The sequence below is a fragment of the Girardinichthys multiradiatus genome, chromosome 23, assembly GCF_021462225.1.
Source record: "Girardinichthys multiradiatus isolate DD_20200921_A chromosome 23, DD_fGirMul_XY1, whole genome shotgun sequence".
Lineage (NCBI taxonomy): Eukaryota > Metazoa > Chordata > Actinopteri > Cyprinodontiformes > Goodeidae > Girardinichthys > Girardinichthys multiradiatus.
Window position 1 is genome coordinate 44,637,168 of NC_061815.1, and position 20,822 is coordinate 44,657,989.

The 20,822-nt window shown below is 41.4% G+C and overlaps 1 protein-coding gene across 1 annotated transcript; it reads right to left on the reverse strand.

The window, feature by feature from the left end:
• Positions 1-16,845: 16,845 nt before the first annotated feature.
• spry1 (sprouty homolog 1, antagonist of FGF signaling (Drosophila)) lies at positions 16,846-20,577 on the reverse strand. The gene is made up of 2 exons (XM_047352620.1): positions 20,007-20,577; positions 16,846-18,789 (listed from the first exon to the last, which is right to left on the reverse strand). The coding sequence occupies exon 2, from the start codon at positions 18,737-18,739 to the stop codon at positions 17,666-17,668; it is 1,074 nt and encodes a 357-aa protein (XP_047208576.1). The 5' UTR covers positions 18,740-18,789; positions 20,007-20,577; the 3' UTR covers positions 16,846-17,665.
• Between the last annotated feature and the right edge of the window lie 245 nt (positions 20,578-20,822).

The window sequence follows — 20,822 nt, forward strand, 5'->3', positions numbered from 1 at the left end:
TACTCCAGCTTCCTCCCACAGTCCAAAAACATGACTGTTAGGTTAATTGGTCTCTTAGGTATGACTGTGTGCATGGTTGCTTGTCCTGTGTTTGTCTGTGATTGACTGGTGACCTGTCCAGGGCATACCCCACCTCTGGCCCAATGACAGCTGGAGACAGGCATCAGGCCCCATGTGACCCTGCAAGGATAAGACATATCCTTGTCATAGTATTTGTGACTAGATGAATGTTTGTTCTAAGAAGTGACCTGACATGACATTTGCAAAGTATCTGTCTCATAAATAAACAGAATTTAAAACTGAACTTCTTTTCTGAATATTGCAAGTTCAGGGTTAAACCATCACATCAAGTCTTGGCTTTACTTCGACTCATTTTAGGCAATGTGGCGGCAGGAGTGTGCAAGCCTAGCATATGCAGTCTCGACCAGAAACAAATCAAAGGAGAGGGAAGTTTAGAATGTTTCTGTAACTTCATAAAACTAACTTTTCTCAGAGGAAGAAGTTCAGTCTAAAGAAAAAGAGAAATAAATCAGAACGAGAATAATCATACACACATTTAGTTTTAAGTACATATTATGAGAAAAAAACTGAGCTGCAAAATAATGTATCTTATTAAAATACAATTTTAAAACTGTTGCTGAAAGTTAACTTGAGTGATCCAAAAGTGAAATATTGAACCCACATGAATCGAATCCAGTAATCTGGAAGACTGAGATGTGAACTACTGACTAAACTGTTCAGAATAAAACTTAAACATTGCAGCATTGCTGAGCTCCTCCTTTTGTGCTATCCATCTGCAGCAGGCCATGTGTTTGGTGACGCTTTGAGAAGTGGGTCAGAGCAGCTGAGGAGCCCACCATCAGTCACATTTGGCTGCTTCAAGTCACATCACACAAACAATGGCACTGCATGGGTAGGAGCTTGTCTTCCTTCCTGGCTTCCTGTCAATCGTTCTGCCTGAGCTGGCAAACTCAATGTGTCACCCCCCCTCTTTCTCCACTCCACCTCCTCCTCAGTCCGCCCTCCATCGAACAGTTCTCTCTTCCTCCTGAATCAAACAGCAGAGCTGGTAAAGTGTAAGGAAATAGGAGGGCTGACAAAGTGACAAAAAAGCAATGATAAATGACAACAACACTACATCTGTGGAAGTGGAACTTACCAAGTCAACAAGCAGGGGCCATTGTTATGTAGATGGGGGTGGCGGTGGGGTGTGAAGGTATTGAATGTACTGTTTGGCACCTACAGTGCAGTAAACTTTTTACCCCGCCCACCACCTCTAGCTCCTTTCTGATGCAGAGCCTGGGAAACAGATTGATAGTAGCTGTACACTTCCTATGCACAGAGCATGACCTTTACTTCTTTAAGAGCTGACCATTGAACATTCAAGGCCATAATGCACACAAAAGAAAGTAGGAAATCATCCTGTGATGGATCACTGATGAACACATACCACCAAGAGCATCTCTTTAAGTACCAACAGCTCCAGTCAGAAATTTTTATCTTCTTGTCATGGGCATGAGTGTTATGTTTGGATTATTTTAGGCTTCAGATGTTTTTTTCAATTGTCCTTACACTGTGATTGATGAAATTACTTAAAATCAGGGGTTAGGTGCAATATAGAAATATCCTTTGTTGTCCATTAGTAGGGGAAATTCAAGTGTACCAGCAACAAAGTTAAAGACAAATGGAAGCATGCAGATACACACAAAGGTTAAAAAAACAAATACAAAAACATAAAACGAAAAAGAAAAAGAAAAAGGGGAATGTACACTAAGGGCAAGTTTACAACATAAGAAAAATACTGTATAGTAATTAAAAATAGCATACTTCAGTTCAAAGAAATGAGCAACTGAGTAGGATCATTTAAAAGAAATGTACAAAATGTGCATGTATATTTGTGCTTAAACAACATACTATTTACAAGAAATGGAAATTTGAGTTTGTTGGGAGCCGTGATGGTTTAAAGTCTAACAGCTGCTAGAAGGAAGGACCTGCGATTACCCTCGTCTGAGGAAAATAATCCCAAACAGTTCCTTGAGTCAATAAAACAGGCTATCATTAAACATCTGGAATGACCCTCACCTCAACCCACCTCAAACCTAAAATGTGTGCACATTGCCTTAAAGGTAAGTCTGTGCAAGAAAATCAACCAATTTAAATGAACTCCACCTGTTCTTCCAAATAATTGGTCAAATTTCCACCAGAATGAACATTTGCACCCAATAGTTTCTTTAAAAATCATTGAAGTTGTATGTTCTATAATTAGTCAACCCTGATAATGAAGAGTTCAAATAAATCTATAAAAAATTTTTAAAATCTATAATTAAAATGATATTCATGCTAATGAGTGGATGCAAACTTCCTATTTAAGTTCATTTGCATCTTATTAGTTAAGATTAGCATTAAAATAAATAACAAACGTCTGCAGCATGGCTTAACCCACAGCTTTGCAATACTGTGAATTCTTGAAGAGTTTGTACATTACTTCCTGAGGATGCAAGACAGCTTATCTGTTGCAGACCTATTTAGATCACTTGTAGTTCAACATGTCTGCTCCACAGGCAGAGGAAAGAAGCAACCTTTAGCATTATGAGGAACAGTTTCATCTACTCAGGATGATTTACTGCCATTTTAATGGCATCCTGACAACTTTGCTATCAGCAGCTTGAATCGCAGATTACGGGCGCAAAGTCATAAAGTCCAAATAATACCTGCGAGCGGCAGGACTGACATCACCGGCCTGCTCGTCCATGGACGGGGGGAAGCTGCAGAGCAGTTCCAGGGGGAGACAGATGGTAATTTTGTCTGTTTGGTTTTAGAGGTTTTCTCAGGCTATAATTTTAGATAAAGTTCATTTATACCATTTACGATACAAAATGTTCTCGCTATGCCTATCCTTCACTCGTCCTTATACGTCAGATTTGCAGAATTATGATCTGTCTTGAAGCTCGGTGTCCCAGAGTATATCCAATATTGATTTATGAACAGGAACAGATATGTTCCTTTTTATGTTTTCTCTGTGCCTCGAGGCTGTTTGATTGATAGATATGCATTTTTGTTGTACAACACAATAACATCTTCCTTTGATCACTCATACCAAGTCAGAACTGCTGCACAGAGACAGCAATATCCCTAAATAACTATCATGCAGCTGACAGCAAGGAATGTAAAAGTCAGAGTCCTAGTCCCCTGGCATCAGATGCAACAAAATATCACTCCAACCTTTAAATTATCATATAAAAGAAAGGAGTGCTGAGAAAGGGAGATTTTTTTTCCTGTACTGCAGGCATTCAGTCTGCCTTCAGTGAGAGCTCTTTTAATGTTGCACCTGTACAGGTGGTAAGTCTGCAGGCTTGATGTGGACCCACTGTGTTTTCTACACCCTCAGGAAAAGAGAGCCTTCGAAGGAGCTTTGTTGTCTGCACTTGTTACACCTCATATATATTTTAAAGGGACAAATACAAAAGAGCAATCCCTTGTTTATAACTCAGCATGGCGGAAGGCCTCTGATATTCCCGTAAAGGTAAATTAAGCGTTTGATTGTGCCCAAACTTCCACATGAATATGAGCCTTCATCATCACACACAGTAAATGAGGCACAGACAGCTGGTTTCACTTTTTCGCTCACTCTGTTCCTCTCATGCTTTTCTTTTGTTCAAAGTCGACCTCTTTTGATTCTTCCTGAGTAATGGTGTGACATTCCCTTTCAACCTCTCACACGGCTTCCACAGCTGGTCGTCCTCTGAGCAGAACGCTGAAGCAGGCGCAGATGAGGAACTATAGACCTGTCTCCATGATAGCCATGTTTTTCTATTAGCTTTGTAACTGTTTCAATCCAGCTCTCTGTACTTGTTGTCTACTCTTATGTCACCTTACTATTTACACATACTGCACATATATAGTCCACAATATATTTCACAAATGTTTTGAAAGAGTTTCCTGCTTATATTTTATATTTCAAACATTTTATTGCAGGAATCATTGATGTCACCACTTTCATACCGCGATAATAAGGACATAGACTGACATAGACAGAATAAATATGTCTTAAATTCAAATCTTTTTGGAGAACAGTTATGTCGTATTTGAGCAAACTAGAGGTGGTATCCTCTTATTTACCCCCTTAACAAGATTTGAAGCACTTTTGCATTTCTGTATGTTTTTTCTATTCATTCACCATTTTATATCTTTTTTTCTCCATGGATGTGAGCATTGGGATTCACAGCCTCAGTAATGAATATTGTTAAGGGGAGGTTTAGAAAAGTAAATTTTGCTTCACATCTAATTTGTATTTTCCTGTAAATGACCTGAATAAGGGGCTGCATGGTGGCACAGTTGGTAGTGCTGTTGCCTTGCAGCAAGAAGGTTCTGGGTTTGACTCCCAGCCATGGGTCTTTCTGCATGGTGCTTGCAGGTTTTCCCTGTGCATGCCATTTTTTTTTACCTGTCCAGCTTCCTTCCACATGCCTGTTAATTAGTCTCTATAAATTACCCTTAGGTGTGTGAATGAGTGTTTGCTTGGTTGTTTGTGTGCTGCCCTGCGATGGACTGGGAACCTGTCCAGGGTGTACCCCACCTCCTGCCCATAGACTGCTGGAAATAGGCACCAGCTTCCCTGTGACCCACTATGGAAGATGACTGACTGACTGACTAAACAGAATTAGACACATTAGGTTTTTTGTATAGTGTCCTGGGATCAGCTCAGTTCAATCCAGACCAATCCATTCTTGTCTACTCTAGTTTAGTCTATATCTATTCAATTCAGTTCATTTTAATTCAGTCCGTTTTGTCCACTTCAGCTGACTATGATCCAGATGAGTTCAGTCAAGTCCAACTCACTCCTGTTCTGTCCAGTTGAATACCATTAAATGCAATTCAGAATACTCATATCTAGTCTACTTTTGGTAAGTTGAGTTCAATTTAGTTAAATTCATGAACAGTCTATTCTTCATAAAAAACTGTATAAAAACAAAGTCCAGTTGATTTCAGTTAAATATTGTTCAACTTATTTTCTTCTGTTTCTCCCCTTGAATTGGACTGAACATTACTGAGTTGAATTTCACCACATGGCTGCTGCTTTTACATTCTCAATACAACAGCTGATATGTATTTCCCAGGACCAACAGTGTTCTCTGCTGTCACTTGGCTGGCTGCAACATAGATCAGTTTAAAAAGGTGTAATTGATGTCATAGCAGCAACTGACGTCTTTGATCCAAACATGAATCCATCCAACCCCACGATGGATGTGGGGATCTGGTGCCTATCTCCAGCAGTCTACGGGTTAGAGGCAGGGTACACCCTGGACAGGTCGCCAATCCATCACAGGGAAACACAGGACAAATAACCATGCACACACCAATTTATACCTAAGTGCAATATAGAGAGACCAATTACAGTCATGTTTTTGAACTGTGGGAGGAAGTCAGAGTACCCGGAGAGAATCCACGCATGCACAGGGAGAAAATGCAAACTCCAAGCAGAAAAACCACAGGCTAGGAGTTGAACCTACAACCTTCTTGCTGCAAGGCAACAGTGCTATCAACTGTGCCACAGTGTAGCCCTGACCCAAACATTGTTTTCTGAAATATTTTCAAAGAAAGGTTCAAGTTGAACTATTAAAATGCTGCCACACTTACATATCTACATAATTAGACTTTTTATTTTATATCAAATAGCCAGGATAGGTGCTTTGCAACCAGAAGCCATCATGTTGCACAAGCATTTCTCTATTTTCCCTATAGCCTTTTTTAAATCCTATGAAGTGCCAATCACTCCACAGCTAACTATGTCAGGGTCTCACCAGGCCCTGTGATCGACAGGTCTTTTTCCGCACAGAGGTGTGGTCTGTAGGAGTCAAGCTGGGTTGTATTATTGGGGGACATACTTAATAAGATCTACAGCAGGGAAAGTGCCGGCCCTTAAGGTCCGATTTCCCCTTTGGCATAATACCGCCTTTGTGGGGCATGGAGATAGAATCGCACCTCTTGCAGAGTTCTAAATTGAAATGTAAAGGAGTGGGCAGTGTGGGAAAAGAAATGATTAAATTATGTTCAGTCTTTTGACAAGAAAGAGGGAAAACTTCCATAAGGAAAAACACTCTTTTACATCACATTTGACAAGTTGTTTTCATTTTGATATTTAACACTTAGTTTCACTAAAGCCCCTCAAAAAACTCTTAAAAACCCCCCATGTTGAAAGACGTGGAGAAAACAAATGTGTGGAAAAAAAAGAAATGAAAGGAGGTAGATTCAGTGATCCAACCATGTAATTCCTTGACACATTTCTAGTACCCGCTGCTTGATCTTAAGCCCAGAATCAACAACAGATAAGCCATTTCTATGTCGCTGCTCTTTGATCTGGAGAGCCCCCCCAGGGCTGATAAAGGAGGGGGTACTACTCATACGGTTCCTGTTCAGGACTGCTGTTCTGGATCTGGTGTTGAAGACCCTTGAAGAAGGGAAAGGGGGCCCTGCTAAACAGATGCCTGCAATCTTTCCACTGGCCATGATTCCTTCATTGTAATAAACTGTCTGTAAACACATGATGATATGATTATGAAAAGTATTTTTAAAGGAATTTATGTAAGACCACCCCCATTTGTAGTCTATGCCTCTTCGTCCATACACCAGGGATTCAAATCATTACGTACTGAGCATTTAAGTGTGTTTTACTCTGAAGAAGCAGCAAATTAAAATACCCTAAAAGGAAAAGAAGAGTCACATAAGGTCAGCTCTTTTATGGAGGTAATAGGAGTTCTCTTCCTGTCTATTCTTGCCCTATTCACAGAAGCTGGCCTTCACTCCCAAACTGAAACTGGACACCCGAGGGTTTTGTTATGGGTTTACAGCTCCAGAGGACAAGGAGACAAATAAGCCAGAGAAGGGAAAAGGGGGGGCAGTGTTGCCTTTGGTGTTGGAGCTCTGCTGTAAAACTGACATGGAAAAATACTTCTGAGGTTTGTGCTTTTAATGAAAATGTTAGTTGCGTTACTCAACCATGTTTATAGATCAATTAAACTAGTTTGAAAGGAACCGAACCACAGAGGAAATAGATGCAAACTGTTAACTCGTCATTGCATCCTATTGGGAAACTACTTCAGTTTGCTCCAAGTTCATAGAATATCAACAGAAAAGTGAGGCTTCAGTGAAGAGTAGTTAGGCACTGTTGAATCATTCACAACTATCACTGTAAAAACCACTGATTAGTCGTCTGATGTCTCTTATTTGGTCAGAAGTTTAGATTCACTCATCATGGACATGCACATCATATGAAATTTGGGCTTTGCAGCTGGGCAAGTCTGAACTTGATGTGGATTCTTTCTAATCCACACACAGTCAAAATTATACATAATGGCTATATACACTCCCACTCACCACTAATATTTGGATAACTGCCCTTAGTAATTTGTAGAGAAACCACATGCTTTGAGGAGCCATCAACAAGCTCCTGGTAGAAATCTGGCTGGATATTTCACCACTCTTCTTATCAAAAATGGTAGAGCTCAGTAAAAATGGTAGAGTGTAGAAAGCAGGGATTTTTTCAGGAAAAATTATTTTTAACTCACGGCCACAAATGTCACTCTAAAGTCACCATTTTCGGTCAGTTTGTAGGGCCGGGCCTCTGCTTTCAGACAATATCTTTAAAATTGTTCTAGGTCTCACGGTTTTCTGTCAAACACCCCTCGATCGCCAAGAGTCAGAAGAATTCTGTAGGCCTTCTCCCATGTATTTTCATTGAGTTTCACCAGTAATCCATGAGTGACTACATTTGTTTCCATCGTACTATTTTATACTGTGAATGACATAGAGCTATGAAACTCTCCATGATTGGGGACGGGGGACGGGTGTCACCCACAGTTCAAAGATTTTTCAAATACGATGTATGGTTTCCGAGATATTAGACTTTGTTCGGGAGCATTTTCAGGCATTTTTGTCTTTTTCTCCATTTTCCCTCTCTTTTCACCTAGTGTTGTGTCTTTATTATTATATTTTTTTTTAAAAAGGGATTGATAAAAACGGTCCAAGAATGACGTCAATAGCCCCTGTGGTTTCTGAGTTACCGGCAGTAGTTCGGGAGCATGCGCATCCATGTTAAAAGCCCAGGCCAGGGGGAGGCGATAGTGAGGTGCTGCATTAGAAATGCTGCAGGTGTCAAGTTAGACTGACGCTCTTTGCTGATTGGCTGATTCATTCCTCATTGTTCTATTTATAGCTCTGTGTATCTCCTATTGTATATGTCTGGATGTGATTCTGTCTGTGTCTCACACACACACACATCCATGGATTACTATCTTTTTGAGGACTTTGCATTGACTTCCATTGATTTTCAGTCGTTTCTATGGCTTAAACCTGACCCGACCCCTAACCCTTTGACCATCTTCATAGGAGGCAACTACATGGCGGCCATGTTGTGTGGGGAACTTAAACAGCATGTACTGCTGTTCCAACACCCAGACAACAGTGATTAACCCTAAAGGTCAATTTTTTTTCATCAACCTTCCATGGTTACTCATGATTTTTTAATGCTGATAATAGCATACACAATGGTTTCAGAAGAGCAAGCAGGTTCTATGTAACTAATGGAACTAACTCAGACCTGAAAGCACAACCGTGCTGGATTTCAAAATAAGACAAAACAAGCTATACAAAATAAAAGTCTTTGCATTTAAACAATATATTTTTTCAGGACTGGGCTTCACACTAATGTTGGAGCTCACCTAGTGTTGAAAATAGGACCATGTTGGCCTTTTAAAATAAGGCTTACAGAAAATTTCAAAATAAAAGCCTCAGTCTTCCAGAGTAACTAGTAATTTTTTTACAATGATTTTTAAATAGCAAGCTCTGGTCCGAGGAGCACACACCAAGAGGCAGGCCCCGTCTAAATTTCTTCTGAAATTTTCTAGTTTTAGTCTAGAATTCAACTATTTTTACAGGAAAGTTTTTCAAGCCAATTAATTCTGATGTATGAATCCCTTACACATAAAGAATTTGCTCTTAAATTTATTCTTTTTTGTGACTTTTCAAATTTAGAAGTGCTCCTGACTTCCTCATTTATTAAGCATACATGGTACAACATGCTGGTAGGTAGAGACCAGTCTTGACCACTTTCAAGTAATATAAGAAATCCCAGGAAACAAACAAGGCTGGCCTGTGGTATAGTAAAACTTTGCATCTACAAAAGACATGCTCACAAATTCAACAGGGGAATATACACAAAATAAAACCTTCACCGTTTAAAAGTTATGCTAACGGAGTCATAAATTAGAGCTAATTTAGTAATGTTTGAACTGGTAAAACATGTTATGCACACAATCCGTAAACAGATCAGCTAATATTAGCCAGTTTTTTTCACGGTTGCTTGTAATTGCGACATCAAACTTGGCCCCTGCTGTGGAATATAGAATACAAAAAAGTGAGAAAACCTAATTAAAGCCAAGAAACCAAAAGAAGAAAACTACAAAACCGACAAACACAATGTAACAAAACAGAAACTGAGATAAAGCTCAAACAGGGTAAAAAACTATAGAAGTAAAACACAAAACAGGCAAACAAAAAATCCCCCAAAGAAAATTGCACAATGCATGCATGCATGCAAAAAAATCCATATTTTATCTCTTAAACTGACCAGGAGTCAGGTGGAATAAAGCTTGGAGCAAATTTGGAGTCCTCATTTCCCTGGGACCAGACCTGAACATTTGTAGAGAACTCAGTATTTAACATGATCAAGGCCAGCCTGATCTGAAGCTCCACAAAAGGCAGAAATATGTCAACAGGCCCACCTGTTGGTGGACCACACAGCAGACTCAAAGGTCCCCTGATAGTGTAGGAGATTAAAGCCTATCTATCTGTGTCTGAGCAGGCTCTTAAAGGGCAGCGGGGGTCATCAGGAAAGGGAGGTGAAGGAGTCTTTGAGGGTCGAAGGGTGAGCATCCGGCAACTGGAAGGTTAACCATGGCACTGGGCATGGGGGGTTGGGATGAAGGATTGGGACTTCCAGTCGGTCACTAGTTGAGTAATGGGAAAAAAAAGAAAGTCCCTCATGACCCCCACCCCTTTGCTCCCCAACCGAGAAGAGTTGGAGGGAACTAAAGCCCCCCATTGTTATCCCCTCACACGGGATCACCAAGTCCCCTGGCAGTAATAGGGGGATGGGGGGCTGGGGAAAGGATGGTTCTGTAGTTGGAGGGGGTAGGTATGGTGTGTGTGAGTGTTGGGAAGTGATGGGGGGCGGAAGGGGTGTCGTCCCGTCAGCTCAAACACAATTGTGTGATAGGACTTGGCCCTATCTAATCAAGGGCAGGAGGTCACTTCCGAACAACTGGGCAATAAAAGATTATTTCCAGCCACATAACAGAGGAGCCGTTGAAGGGGGGGAGAAGGAGAGAGGGAGAGGGGTGGTACAGAGCGACAGCAGGAGGAGGGGGGAGAGTGGCTGTCTGTGACGAGAGGAAGTGAATTGAAAAAAGCCAGCAGACGGGAACCATCTGTCTGGATGCGTAGTCTAATCTCAGAAAAAAGAGGGAATGAAGTGGGGCGGGGGGGTATGAGGGGATAAAGAAAGCCAAGCTTCCTCCTCTTCATTGCCAAATCTGTCTATCTTTTCTAGCTGTGTACCTGATATGCATGTGTGATGCTTTTTTTGTTGTTTCTGGTTGAGATATCAAAGAAGAAAACAGAACAAAAGTGGGTGCAGGGGGCTGGAATGCAGCAAACATATAAAAAACTGTCCCCTGGGGCCGTTAAAGACGAACAAGGACGTGATCTTGTTAGAGTCAAAGGACAAAAAGGAAAACCGTAGAGATTTTTCAGCTGGAAAAGTGGGCTCTTATGGTTCATTTTCATCAAGGTGATTTATATGTGATGCAGGCTTTGATTTTTATTTGTTTAGGCTGGAGTATTTTTATATGGCTTGCAAAGCATTCACCTTTTACATACTTACATTACAATGACTAACCTTGATGTGTTTTATTGGGATTTTATGTGACACAGCAACATTTGTGAGGCAAGGCAAATTTTTTTTTTTTACTATAAATCTCTCAAACGTGTGACATGCATTTGCACTTTGTGTTTTGTGTCCATTCTTTGCAAAATAGCTGAAGCGCATTCAGACTGGATTATTTTTGACCAGCTTTCCCTGTGTGATTCTGCCACTCTCATGTTTGATTGTGGGGATGGTGTGTTCAGGATGATAGGCAGCGACCCATATCTGTTTGTATTTAGGCCCGAAAAGGTCAGTTTTGGTCTCATCTGAGCAGAGCAGATTCTTCAGCATAGTTACTGTGTTCTCTAGATGGCCTGTGCCAAGCAGGACATGTTATTGCTTTCTTCCAACAATGTTCTTTGTTCTGGCCACTCTTGAATATGGGCTTAACTTGAAATTTTAAATAGTTTGTAGATTATCCCACCTGAGCTGTGGATCTCTGCAGCACCTCCAAACCTAACCGTGCTTTAAACTTCTCCTTCACCTGTCTGCTGTGTTCCTTGGTCTTCACGATGCTGTTTATTCACTAATGTTCTCTAATGAACCTCTGAGGCCTTCACCGAGGAGCTGCAAACATGCATCCCACACTTTTGGGACTTTTTTGCAAGAACATTTTAAAGCCGTGACTTATCTTTCTTCGACAACTTTGAGTTGGACCGTAACATAAATTGCTAGTATGAAACCCTGATGTTTGTTATTCCAATGTGACAAAATTTAGAGAAATGTGTAAATACCAAGGCATTATTTCTTTTGAGCCATAGTTCACATATCTGTGGATCAGACCCAATGACTTGAAAGCTGCTGTTTACAACAATAAGAGTGACTGATTGATACCTCTCAGCCACCTAACTGAGAACTGGCAAAGCCATTTGTTGCATCAACTTTGCAGACACTCTGAGTCAATCAATGTGATGAAACTGCTGATCAACAGAAAACCCAACTTTGAATTAATTACTAAAGGATCTCAGTAAATGATTGCTGAGGGTCGTGTGCTACTGTATTGATCCTCTGGGTTCCTACCTCTCACTGTAAGAACCATTTGCTCCTACTGGTCTTTGTTCAGAAAACAGAAGACATAGATGAGTGACTGCAAGAAGGTTCAGAGGACAAGTTGGTATCTATTGGCTGGTATAAGGAAGCATGAACATCCACCAAGTTAAAGAAGAGTGTGTGACAATTTTACACTTTTTGGTTTCTGCGGGTGTGTGCACCCAGAAGCAAATGCTTAAGTGACTCAAGCCCTGGTGAAAAACCTCCATCCTGAGCAACCCTTGACACCTGGTAAAACACTGCTTTATCCCTTAAGGCTCTTTACGGCTCCTGAGTAGGAAAAAGGCTGCGTAAATACCTGTTTTTCCTCTCACACACTGCTCATCTGATGAACAGGAAGAAGCTAGGAGCTAATTGATGTGTCAATTGGTTTTGTGTTAAGTTTTTATGGGTTTAAGTCCTATTTAGGCGTTATTTCCTGGTCTGTATAATCAGATATGCACTGCCCATTATTGCTGTTCTAATAGTAAAGCTTCTGTCCAGAAATGCATCCATTTCTAAAGTTGTTGCTGATGTTCACTTGTCTTTTTTTTTATGTCAACATAAAAGTTTATAGCATTCTTTTTTCCATTGTACTCTCTTCATCTCCTATCTTCCATCAAATTTAAACACAAAGATATTGTGCAAACAGAGTGTTGGCCCTTTGAAACACTTGCCTGTTGAACATTGTGCACTTTTTCTATGAAATCATAATCATAGAAATTCTCAAATCTTACATTTAATTGTATTTAATTGCTTATTTATTTTTGACAAATGTATCTTATGCCATATTTCCACTGGTTCTAACCACTATATGGGTCAGTTGACTCTCATGACATATGACCCCAGATCACATAAAAAAAAACTATGAATGACGTCTGGTTGGTCAATCAGTTACTTTGGTAACTCCGAAGCCACATCACCACATTTCCCTATAATCGAAAATGATTCAATTTAAAATTTAATTGAAATTGTTGGTTTTCAAGGGAGACGTAAAATGACGCATCGTTAGTACGAAACATCCCATGGCAGACTGGCAAAACTGCAAAAATTCAAAATCAGGATTAGGGAAAGTGACAACACACTTGTTAGGATATGTATTGGTTGTTAATGTAGATGAAGCTTTAATCTTTATGTTTAACTAGATTAGGTTAGATTTTGCAGGAATATAGCAAAGCATCAATGTAGAAAACGTGTTAAGCAACAATTTAATAAGGTGTTTGTAATCTACATATTCACTTAATTATGAAGCACATATAGACACTCTTTAATGGAGGTCTTAAAGTGAAGCAAGACCAAATCCTAAACACAAGAGAGTTTATTTGTTCTTCATAAGATGAGATTTATCGTAAACTGACAGGGGCAAAGACCTTCTGGAGAATAAAAAAGTTTTTTTTTTCTTTATTATAGTAACAATATCTGTCACAACTCCAAGTTAGTGGATTTTTTATGTTGAAAGGTTTTGTGGGATCTCATTGATCTCTTAAACGTGAAGTTATGAAGCAAAGATAAGTTTCTGTTTGTAATGTTTATAATTTTGGACCTTTCATCTGGCAGTGTGCAAAGCATTCATTTCTGGTGCTTGAAAGTAGCTGAACTTTTGGTCCAGGATTTATCAGGACATGTACTGGAAATAAAATCTTTACCCAACGTTCTTCAAACTTCATTTATGTGAGTCCCGTGTTGCTCTCCAGTACTAAATTCAACCAAAGTAGGATATCTGAGCAGATAACTTCCATAAACTTTGGTTTAAAAAAAAAACAGCCTTTCCTGTCCAATTTCCACCGCCTTCACATTTACATTTTTTTTTACCCTGATTACTTACTTCTATTTATACGCCATGAGGGGAAATAATGAAAACCAGATGAGCGTGGGGAGGAAAGCTGAAGTAGGCCTTTTTGGTGATGAATGCTGTGGAAGGCGATGACTGTTTATATCCTGCCATGCCAGCAGAGGTGCCCTGGCTAAGAAAAGGACTGCCCCGGTAAGGATGTGTGGGCTAGAGGTTCCATCGTGACTCACTTGGTAGTCAGGCATGCTTGTACTTGTGTCAGCCCCCTAAAAAAAAAAGTAAAAACCCTAAAGTTGCAGTAAAGGCTCAGCCAAGGCTGACAGCATTATGTGGGCGTGTAAAGCAGCCAAATATACTCTGAGACAAGTGCAAAAAGGAGGAAGAAGGGGAGGATGTCGTCACTGTTTGAGTCACATTTTAGTTTTTTCACGCAGTTTCCCACACAATAAGTACTGAACAGATCAACATAGTTCTGAGCAATTATATTACTATGGCTATTGGCATAAAATGTACCCCAGATGTCTGTAACAATCCAGGTAATCCATAGACACAAATAAATCAAAACAAATTAGTCTGTAAATTTTAAGATGTATATAATAAAGTGGAATGCCACAAGGGAATAAGAATTGAATCTACTTTCTGAAATATAATTGACACTTGTTAGAAAAGCCTATTTTCGTAACAACAGCTTAAGGATAGAGAAATTAGTTCCATTCTTTGCTCAGGTCTGAGTTATATTTATTTACAAACTGTCTTTAAATCTTAAAGGTTCAAAGGCCTTTAATATGCCCTCTGATCTTCAGTTCTATTTAAGTCAGTTAACTAATGAGAGCCACTCCAGCAGCTTTAGTTTGTCTGTGTTTTATTCTTATCAAGCTTTCATAAATTTCCACTGATTCTTCCTTTAATTATATAAAGTTGGAATCAAATGCTCAAAGACAGACCCATACCATGATACTCCCATTGTTGGTGGTACGTTTCTGGGTGATGTGCTATTCCTCATCCAAACATGGTGCCGGAATTAACATCCAGCATCTAGCCAGACTATTTTCTCTCAATGAAATGGGCTTGGCCAAATGTTCTGCAACAGCTTTAACATGTCTTTTCTTTAGCAGTGGAGTCTTGTGCATAGAGCTCATTGCAGTTGAGTGCATAACTTGGTTTCTGCTATTTCCAAGTCTTTCTAAAGCTCACTATGAGTGCTACTTGAGTCTTGGCAAATCTTATTATGATTATTACTATGATTATTCATTTGACACATCAGTCGGAAAATAAGCAAGATGCATCTGGACGGGGTTGGTTTATGGTGAAATGATTTTTCCACTTCCAGATTATGAACTCCAGATTATGAACTCAACAGTGCTCGCTGGAACATTCAGAGGTTTAGAAATACATCTGGAACCAATGCCATCAATGTTCTGCAACAATAAGGTTCTGGATGGCTTGAGAAAGTTCTTTGCTTCGACCCATCATGAAAAGTTTCTAGTGTGATATCTTGGTAATTAAAAACCTTATTGATTTGTACATTTTTTTTAATACTTACAGGTTTCAGTGGTTCCTTAACTTTCTGCCATTTTGTAGCCTCTCCTTCTTCAAGTGTTGAAGATGTATTCCCTTATTATACTTTATTACAGATAACTTGATTAATGGGCTTATTTGTTTTGTTATTTTAGTATGAATGGATTACCTGGGTTGTTACCAACATATGGGGTGGATTTATTGTCAGTAGACTCATTATATTTACTGAGAAAAATGTTGATGCGTTCAGTTGTTTTTCTCTCTGCTGTAATTAGAAAATCTTACTCAGTTTTGAACTCTTTTTCTTCACCACCTCGTGAATACAGTTTAGATCACCTCCATGCCTCCCTCATCTGCAAAGAGGAACTACAGTAAAACCTGCAAAACAAAGAAAAAAAAGAGGCCTCCTATTGTTTGCTATCATCCAGGAGCCAGAAGCAAATGTGGTCTCAAATTACAGGTGTGAAAGGTAACAGGAAATTGACAAATCGCTTATTCACTCTTAACTATTCAGAGCAACAAAGGGTAGGACCCAAAGGGCCCATTTGGGGAGGAGGATTTGAGTGGGTCTGAATAAGAGAAAAAAAATACTCTTCCTGTCTAATTGGGTTTAGGCCTCAAAAAGAGCCACTTATTTCCTGTGCAAAATCCAAAGACCCGTAGACCTGTTTCATGAAACTCCTGAGGGGCACCACTGCCACCATGTTGCCAAAGCAGCTGCAGTACATTTCTCTTCTTTGTCCCAGAGGAATTTCCAGGGTGAAGTTTGCACTTCCCAAACTGCTGCTGTTTCTTCCTGACCATCCAACTCTCTAAGAGATGACCTCATCCCCTGAGGGCCCAGAGGTGGAGAAGTGTGGGGGTGTCAGTTGGTGGCTGTGGGGGTGGGAGGGTCAACAGGCTTCCAATGTGATAAATTCACTGACAAAAAAAAGAGTAGGGGGTGTGTGGGTCTGGGTGGTGGCTGGATTGGCCCGTCGTTGTCTTTAGTGCAGGAACCGTGCCATAAAAGCAAAGCATTGATAGCCTTGGTTTATTATCTTTAAACAGGTGGCTCCGGCTACTCGTAATAGTCGCTCTTATTCCTGCAAGGCCTTCCTGCAGCGTGGAGACCATTTGGGAGTTTGGGAATATCCCAATATAGATGCACTAAAGTTCGGGGAATGAACCGCATAGTTTTGCGCTGACTCGTTTGGCTGGTGTGAGTGGATCACAGACGTTTTTTTTTTTTTACGTAAAAGAAGAATGTGGAGAAAGCTAATCATGTCAGTGACCTGTGCTGTTTTAATTTCAAGCTTACTGAGGAGAATCGCAGCAAAGAAACTCTCAGGGAATGCAAATAGTCGCTTTCAAGCTGCAAAACGTTTGTGCAAGGTGCTCATTTTCAGTTTCTCTGCCAGAAAATTCCCCACACACACACCATAAACACTCACACACACACACACACAAACACACAAGAAACATACTTCAGCTTCAAAATAAGCCAGAAGTCACATCTTCTCAATCAAGACACCACACAGCGCCATATTTTTCATTAATTAATATATTTTCTGCATTAAAGTTAACATAGTTTTCTTTTGTGCCACCCTTTAATTTTCAGTAAGTATTTTGATATTTTGTTATATTCAGACATGAGTAAATTTAAGACTGTCTCTTGCAATAAATATCATAAAATAATAGAGCTTCACATAATAAATATTTTTTACAACAAAAAAACAAAATGTTTAACAGACATTTCTTTTCTTTTTTTAAAAATAGCCAAAATTCCTCTCACGGAATATACAATTTACACAAAAAAAAAAACATGGGAGAATGCCAAAGAATGTTTGTGAACAGTCCAGACGGGTGGAAGGAGAAACATATCCGAGTGGAGAATACTATGATAAGGATGTGCTTTTGTTAATGCAACACGAGCAGAAGAGCCACAGGTTTAGTGTGGCAGCAACAAACCTGGTAACAGCTACATAATCGCCCTAAAACAGATCGTCCTTCACAGATTTGGTGGGAGGCAGCCCCCAACAGGCATAGGCCAGAAGAAACTGCCAGCCTCAAACGGAAGAAGTACTTTTTCATTTTTTTAATTAGAATAAAAAAATAGTGTTATTAAGGGAGCTGAGGACAGACAGAGAAAGAATTAAGGCAAACACTGGTCTGTAAAAACATGGTCCTGATCCAGAGAAAGCAAAAATAAAAATAATTGAGTGGTTTTTCATTACTCCTTTGTAGCTCCTTCAGGTTCTGCAGCCAGGAGAGGAGTCATGTGGGAGGTGCTTAGAACGTCAACGTTTTTACTGTTATCATATGATCCACATCAGGAGCGTCCTATGCACACACACAGAAAGCAATCAGGATAGTTTTTCCTGGCTCTGTGGGGCCCAGCTCTCCAGTTTACAATACACAGTGTTGGTGTTCTTGCAGCGACAGCCAGGCCTGTTGACCCGGTCATAGCAGCCCTGGCACACCTTCAAACAGCCCTTGACAGGAGGGTAACATAGCAGACAGGGGAAGAGTACCGACATTAATCCCATGCACAGGAAGCGGGAGCAGCAGTGGGAGCGTGACAGCGAGCAGGGGTGATCAGCACACGAATCCCCCTCGTCGTCGTTGGAGCAGTGGTAAAAGATGCCTTTGACCAGACACATGCACGTGCCGTGCTCCAGTGCGCTCTCTGCAGAGCACAGGCATTGGCCGTTACATGCCAGACATGAGGGCAGGCTCCTGGGGGCCGTGCAGTCCCTGCACTTGCACTTCCCACAGCGCTCACAGATAAATTGGTGCCCAGCAGCGGCAACTACCCCAAAGTCTGATTTCCCTTTGGTTGGGGGCTTGAGTGGAGCCTCCAGAGGAGGCTGGTGGAGGTGAGGTCCCTGCTGTGGCTGTAAAAGGGGCTTGGATTTGGGCTGAGTCCGAACGGGTCGCTCTGCTCGGTGGTGGTGCTGCAAAATCACACCAGGCCTTGTTGGTGGCGAACGTGTCAGGAGTCCCTGGTCAGAGGAGGCACTGCTGTTGCTTCCCGAACTGGCAGCACTTCCTGTGCTGGTAGAGCGGCTGAGTCCCGGGGCCCGAGAGCCGCCATACTGCTGCCCCACAGCCGCCACCACCAATCCACCCCCACTGTGGTGGTGATGGCCCAATGGTTGGCGCTCGTAGTTGTTGTTGACATTGACGAGGATGACCTCATGAGTCCTTTCTTGCTTGTCCTGGGGCCTGGGGGCCACACGGGGTGCTGGGGGCCTCCGCGCCACTGAGGGCCCCTCTGTGTACTCATTGCTGGAGCGGATGGCCTTGATTTGTTCCAGGGAGAGAATGGCGGCATGCTGGAGCTCCCGCTCGTAATCCGACCTCTGCCGGGTGTCAAGGGAAGGCTGCTGGATCACCACTAATGATCCGGCAGGGCCATGTTGACTTTGGAGCTCCATCTGGGGGAATCACCACTTCCGACATTCACCGTGGATATGCATTGGAAAACCTGTCAGAAAGAGGGACAAAGGAGAGACAGGGAGGGAGGAGATGTGATCAGAGAGAGCTCAGACATGGCATAACTGGAAAACTCACACTGTCCTTATGGAAAAAGGGCAAAAAAACACAATTCTAAGGATTTTTCGGATTACCAGCCCAGAACACTGTTTTCTTATTATCTTTATTACCAAACTGCATCATAGGAGCTGCAGAAGCACATACTTTAATTATCTAAAGTCCCTGTTTATCCTTTAAACAGCCCTTAACTTCTGATCCTGTGAAGTGAGGAGAAAAAGTTGAGTATGAACGAGACTTTTTGAGACTTTTCCTCCCCAACGCACAGATTCCAACTTCAACAGGCCCTACAAACACTTCCCCTCCTCATTTACATTTCTATGACTAGTTAACATTTAAATGCAGCACAGCGACGAAATGAGGACACGATCCAAGGGAACTAAATGAGCTGCCTCACTTAGTATTCTATTACAACACCAAAGAGAAGCTCAGAGACATTGGGGGCAAAACTACAGGATTTGAAATAAATAAGGTCAGGGCAAATTCACTCTTTGGTTTGGACTGATGAAGGATTAAAATGTGTTAAGGCAAAGTAGATTTTTTGGAGTTATTATAGTGCAAATATTTCCCCTGATGTGCATGTTTACACCATAAATAAGGGGAAGGAATTTCAGTTTTAGCCTTCAGGGGTGTTCTAAAGCAAAAGTCAACCTGCAGGAGGCCTAAAAGCTGCACGACTGACACACAAAACACATAAAGTCTGTTGATCTCAGCAGACAAAATACTAAATAGATCGATTGTTGTAACTTTGCAAATAAACAGAATCTTCTGCGTGATATTGCGCACCTCATTTTGGATGAAGGAGGCAGAGCGCGTTTAGCTAAGCAGAAGCGATAAAAAATGGGATCCTGGGGAAAACAGTCGGAGTCAGAGATCAGGAGGCTTCCAAAGACAGGGAGGAACTTATGAATGAAAACAACCGCCGTGGGTGGGGGGAGGGGTGTTTATTACAGCGCAACCACAGAGCGACACGGGCATGGAGACCCATCAGCCGAAAACACAGTGAAAATGTCACGGAAAGTCCAAGGATTCGTGCGCAACTGTACCGGGGCGTTTAAATCAGACCCCAGCGTGCCTCCTGCGCTTTTATCGAACAACAAATAACAGAAAACTCAACATAAATTAGATAAAACCCGATAGAAGAGCGCTTACCTATATGCAAGCATCCATAACGTGGAATCCATCAACCAAATAATTTATTAAAAGTCCATCCAGCAGGAAAGGGTCAATGTCCAAGCGCAGACTGCAAGGTCTAACGCATAACATTGAGTTTTATAATCCAAGCTCGAAAGAATCGTCTTTTCTGTGTTATTCCCTTTACTTTTAGTCTCTGTTTGGAGAAAAAAGTTCAGCGTATGGTGCGCATGCATAAATCCACGACAGAAGTCACCCGTGGGGAGCTACTACGCACTTGTGGAGGCCGATCTGTGAAGTCGAGAGGAGGCAGTTAAAGGAGTCCCGTTGGAAGAGTAGCAAAGAAGAAGAAAAACACGTCCAGGAGAAATGCGAGCTTAGATCCAACACTGCTGGGTGCACCGTTTACGCTCTGTCCTTTAATTCTAGTTAAAACTGCGCTTTGGTGCGGAGGAAGAAGCAAGAAAAAACGCAGCGTTCTCTGTGCGCTCCCTTCAGCTCTGCGGGCCTGTTTTGCACTGAATGAATGGGAACGCAGCGCTCAGTGTTTGCTCCCCAAGCCAACTCCCATTGGCCATTCACTGCGCTGAAAAAGGATACATCGCATCCGCTCCTGATTCATTGGGCAGATGTGGGAGGCCGGCCGATGGAGATAGAGGGCGCGCTGTGTTAAGGTGGAACGGCTTTTCCATTCTGCGTTGGCGCGACGAGAGGAGAAGGGAGGAGGACCAGGCAGCTGCAGAAACAGTTTCCGAGTGTTATGATTAACGAGATGAATGAGGTTAATATGACTAATAGTTATGCAATGAGCGCCCCGTGTGCTTTATTTATATC

What these genes read in the sequence shown, in the direction of transcription:
- spry1 (XM_047352620.1), bottom strand. Translation starts at nt 18,739, where the DNA reads ATGGAGCTCCAAAGTCAACATGGCCCTGCCGGATCATTAGTGGTGATC.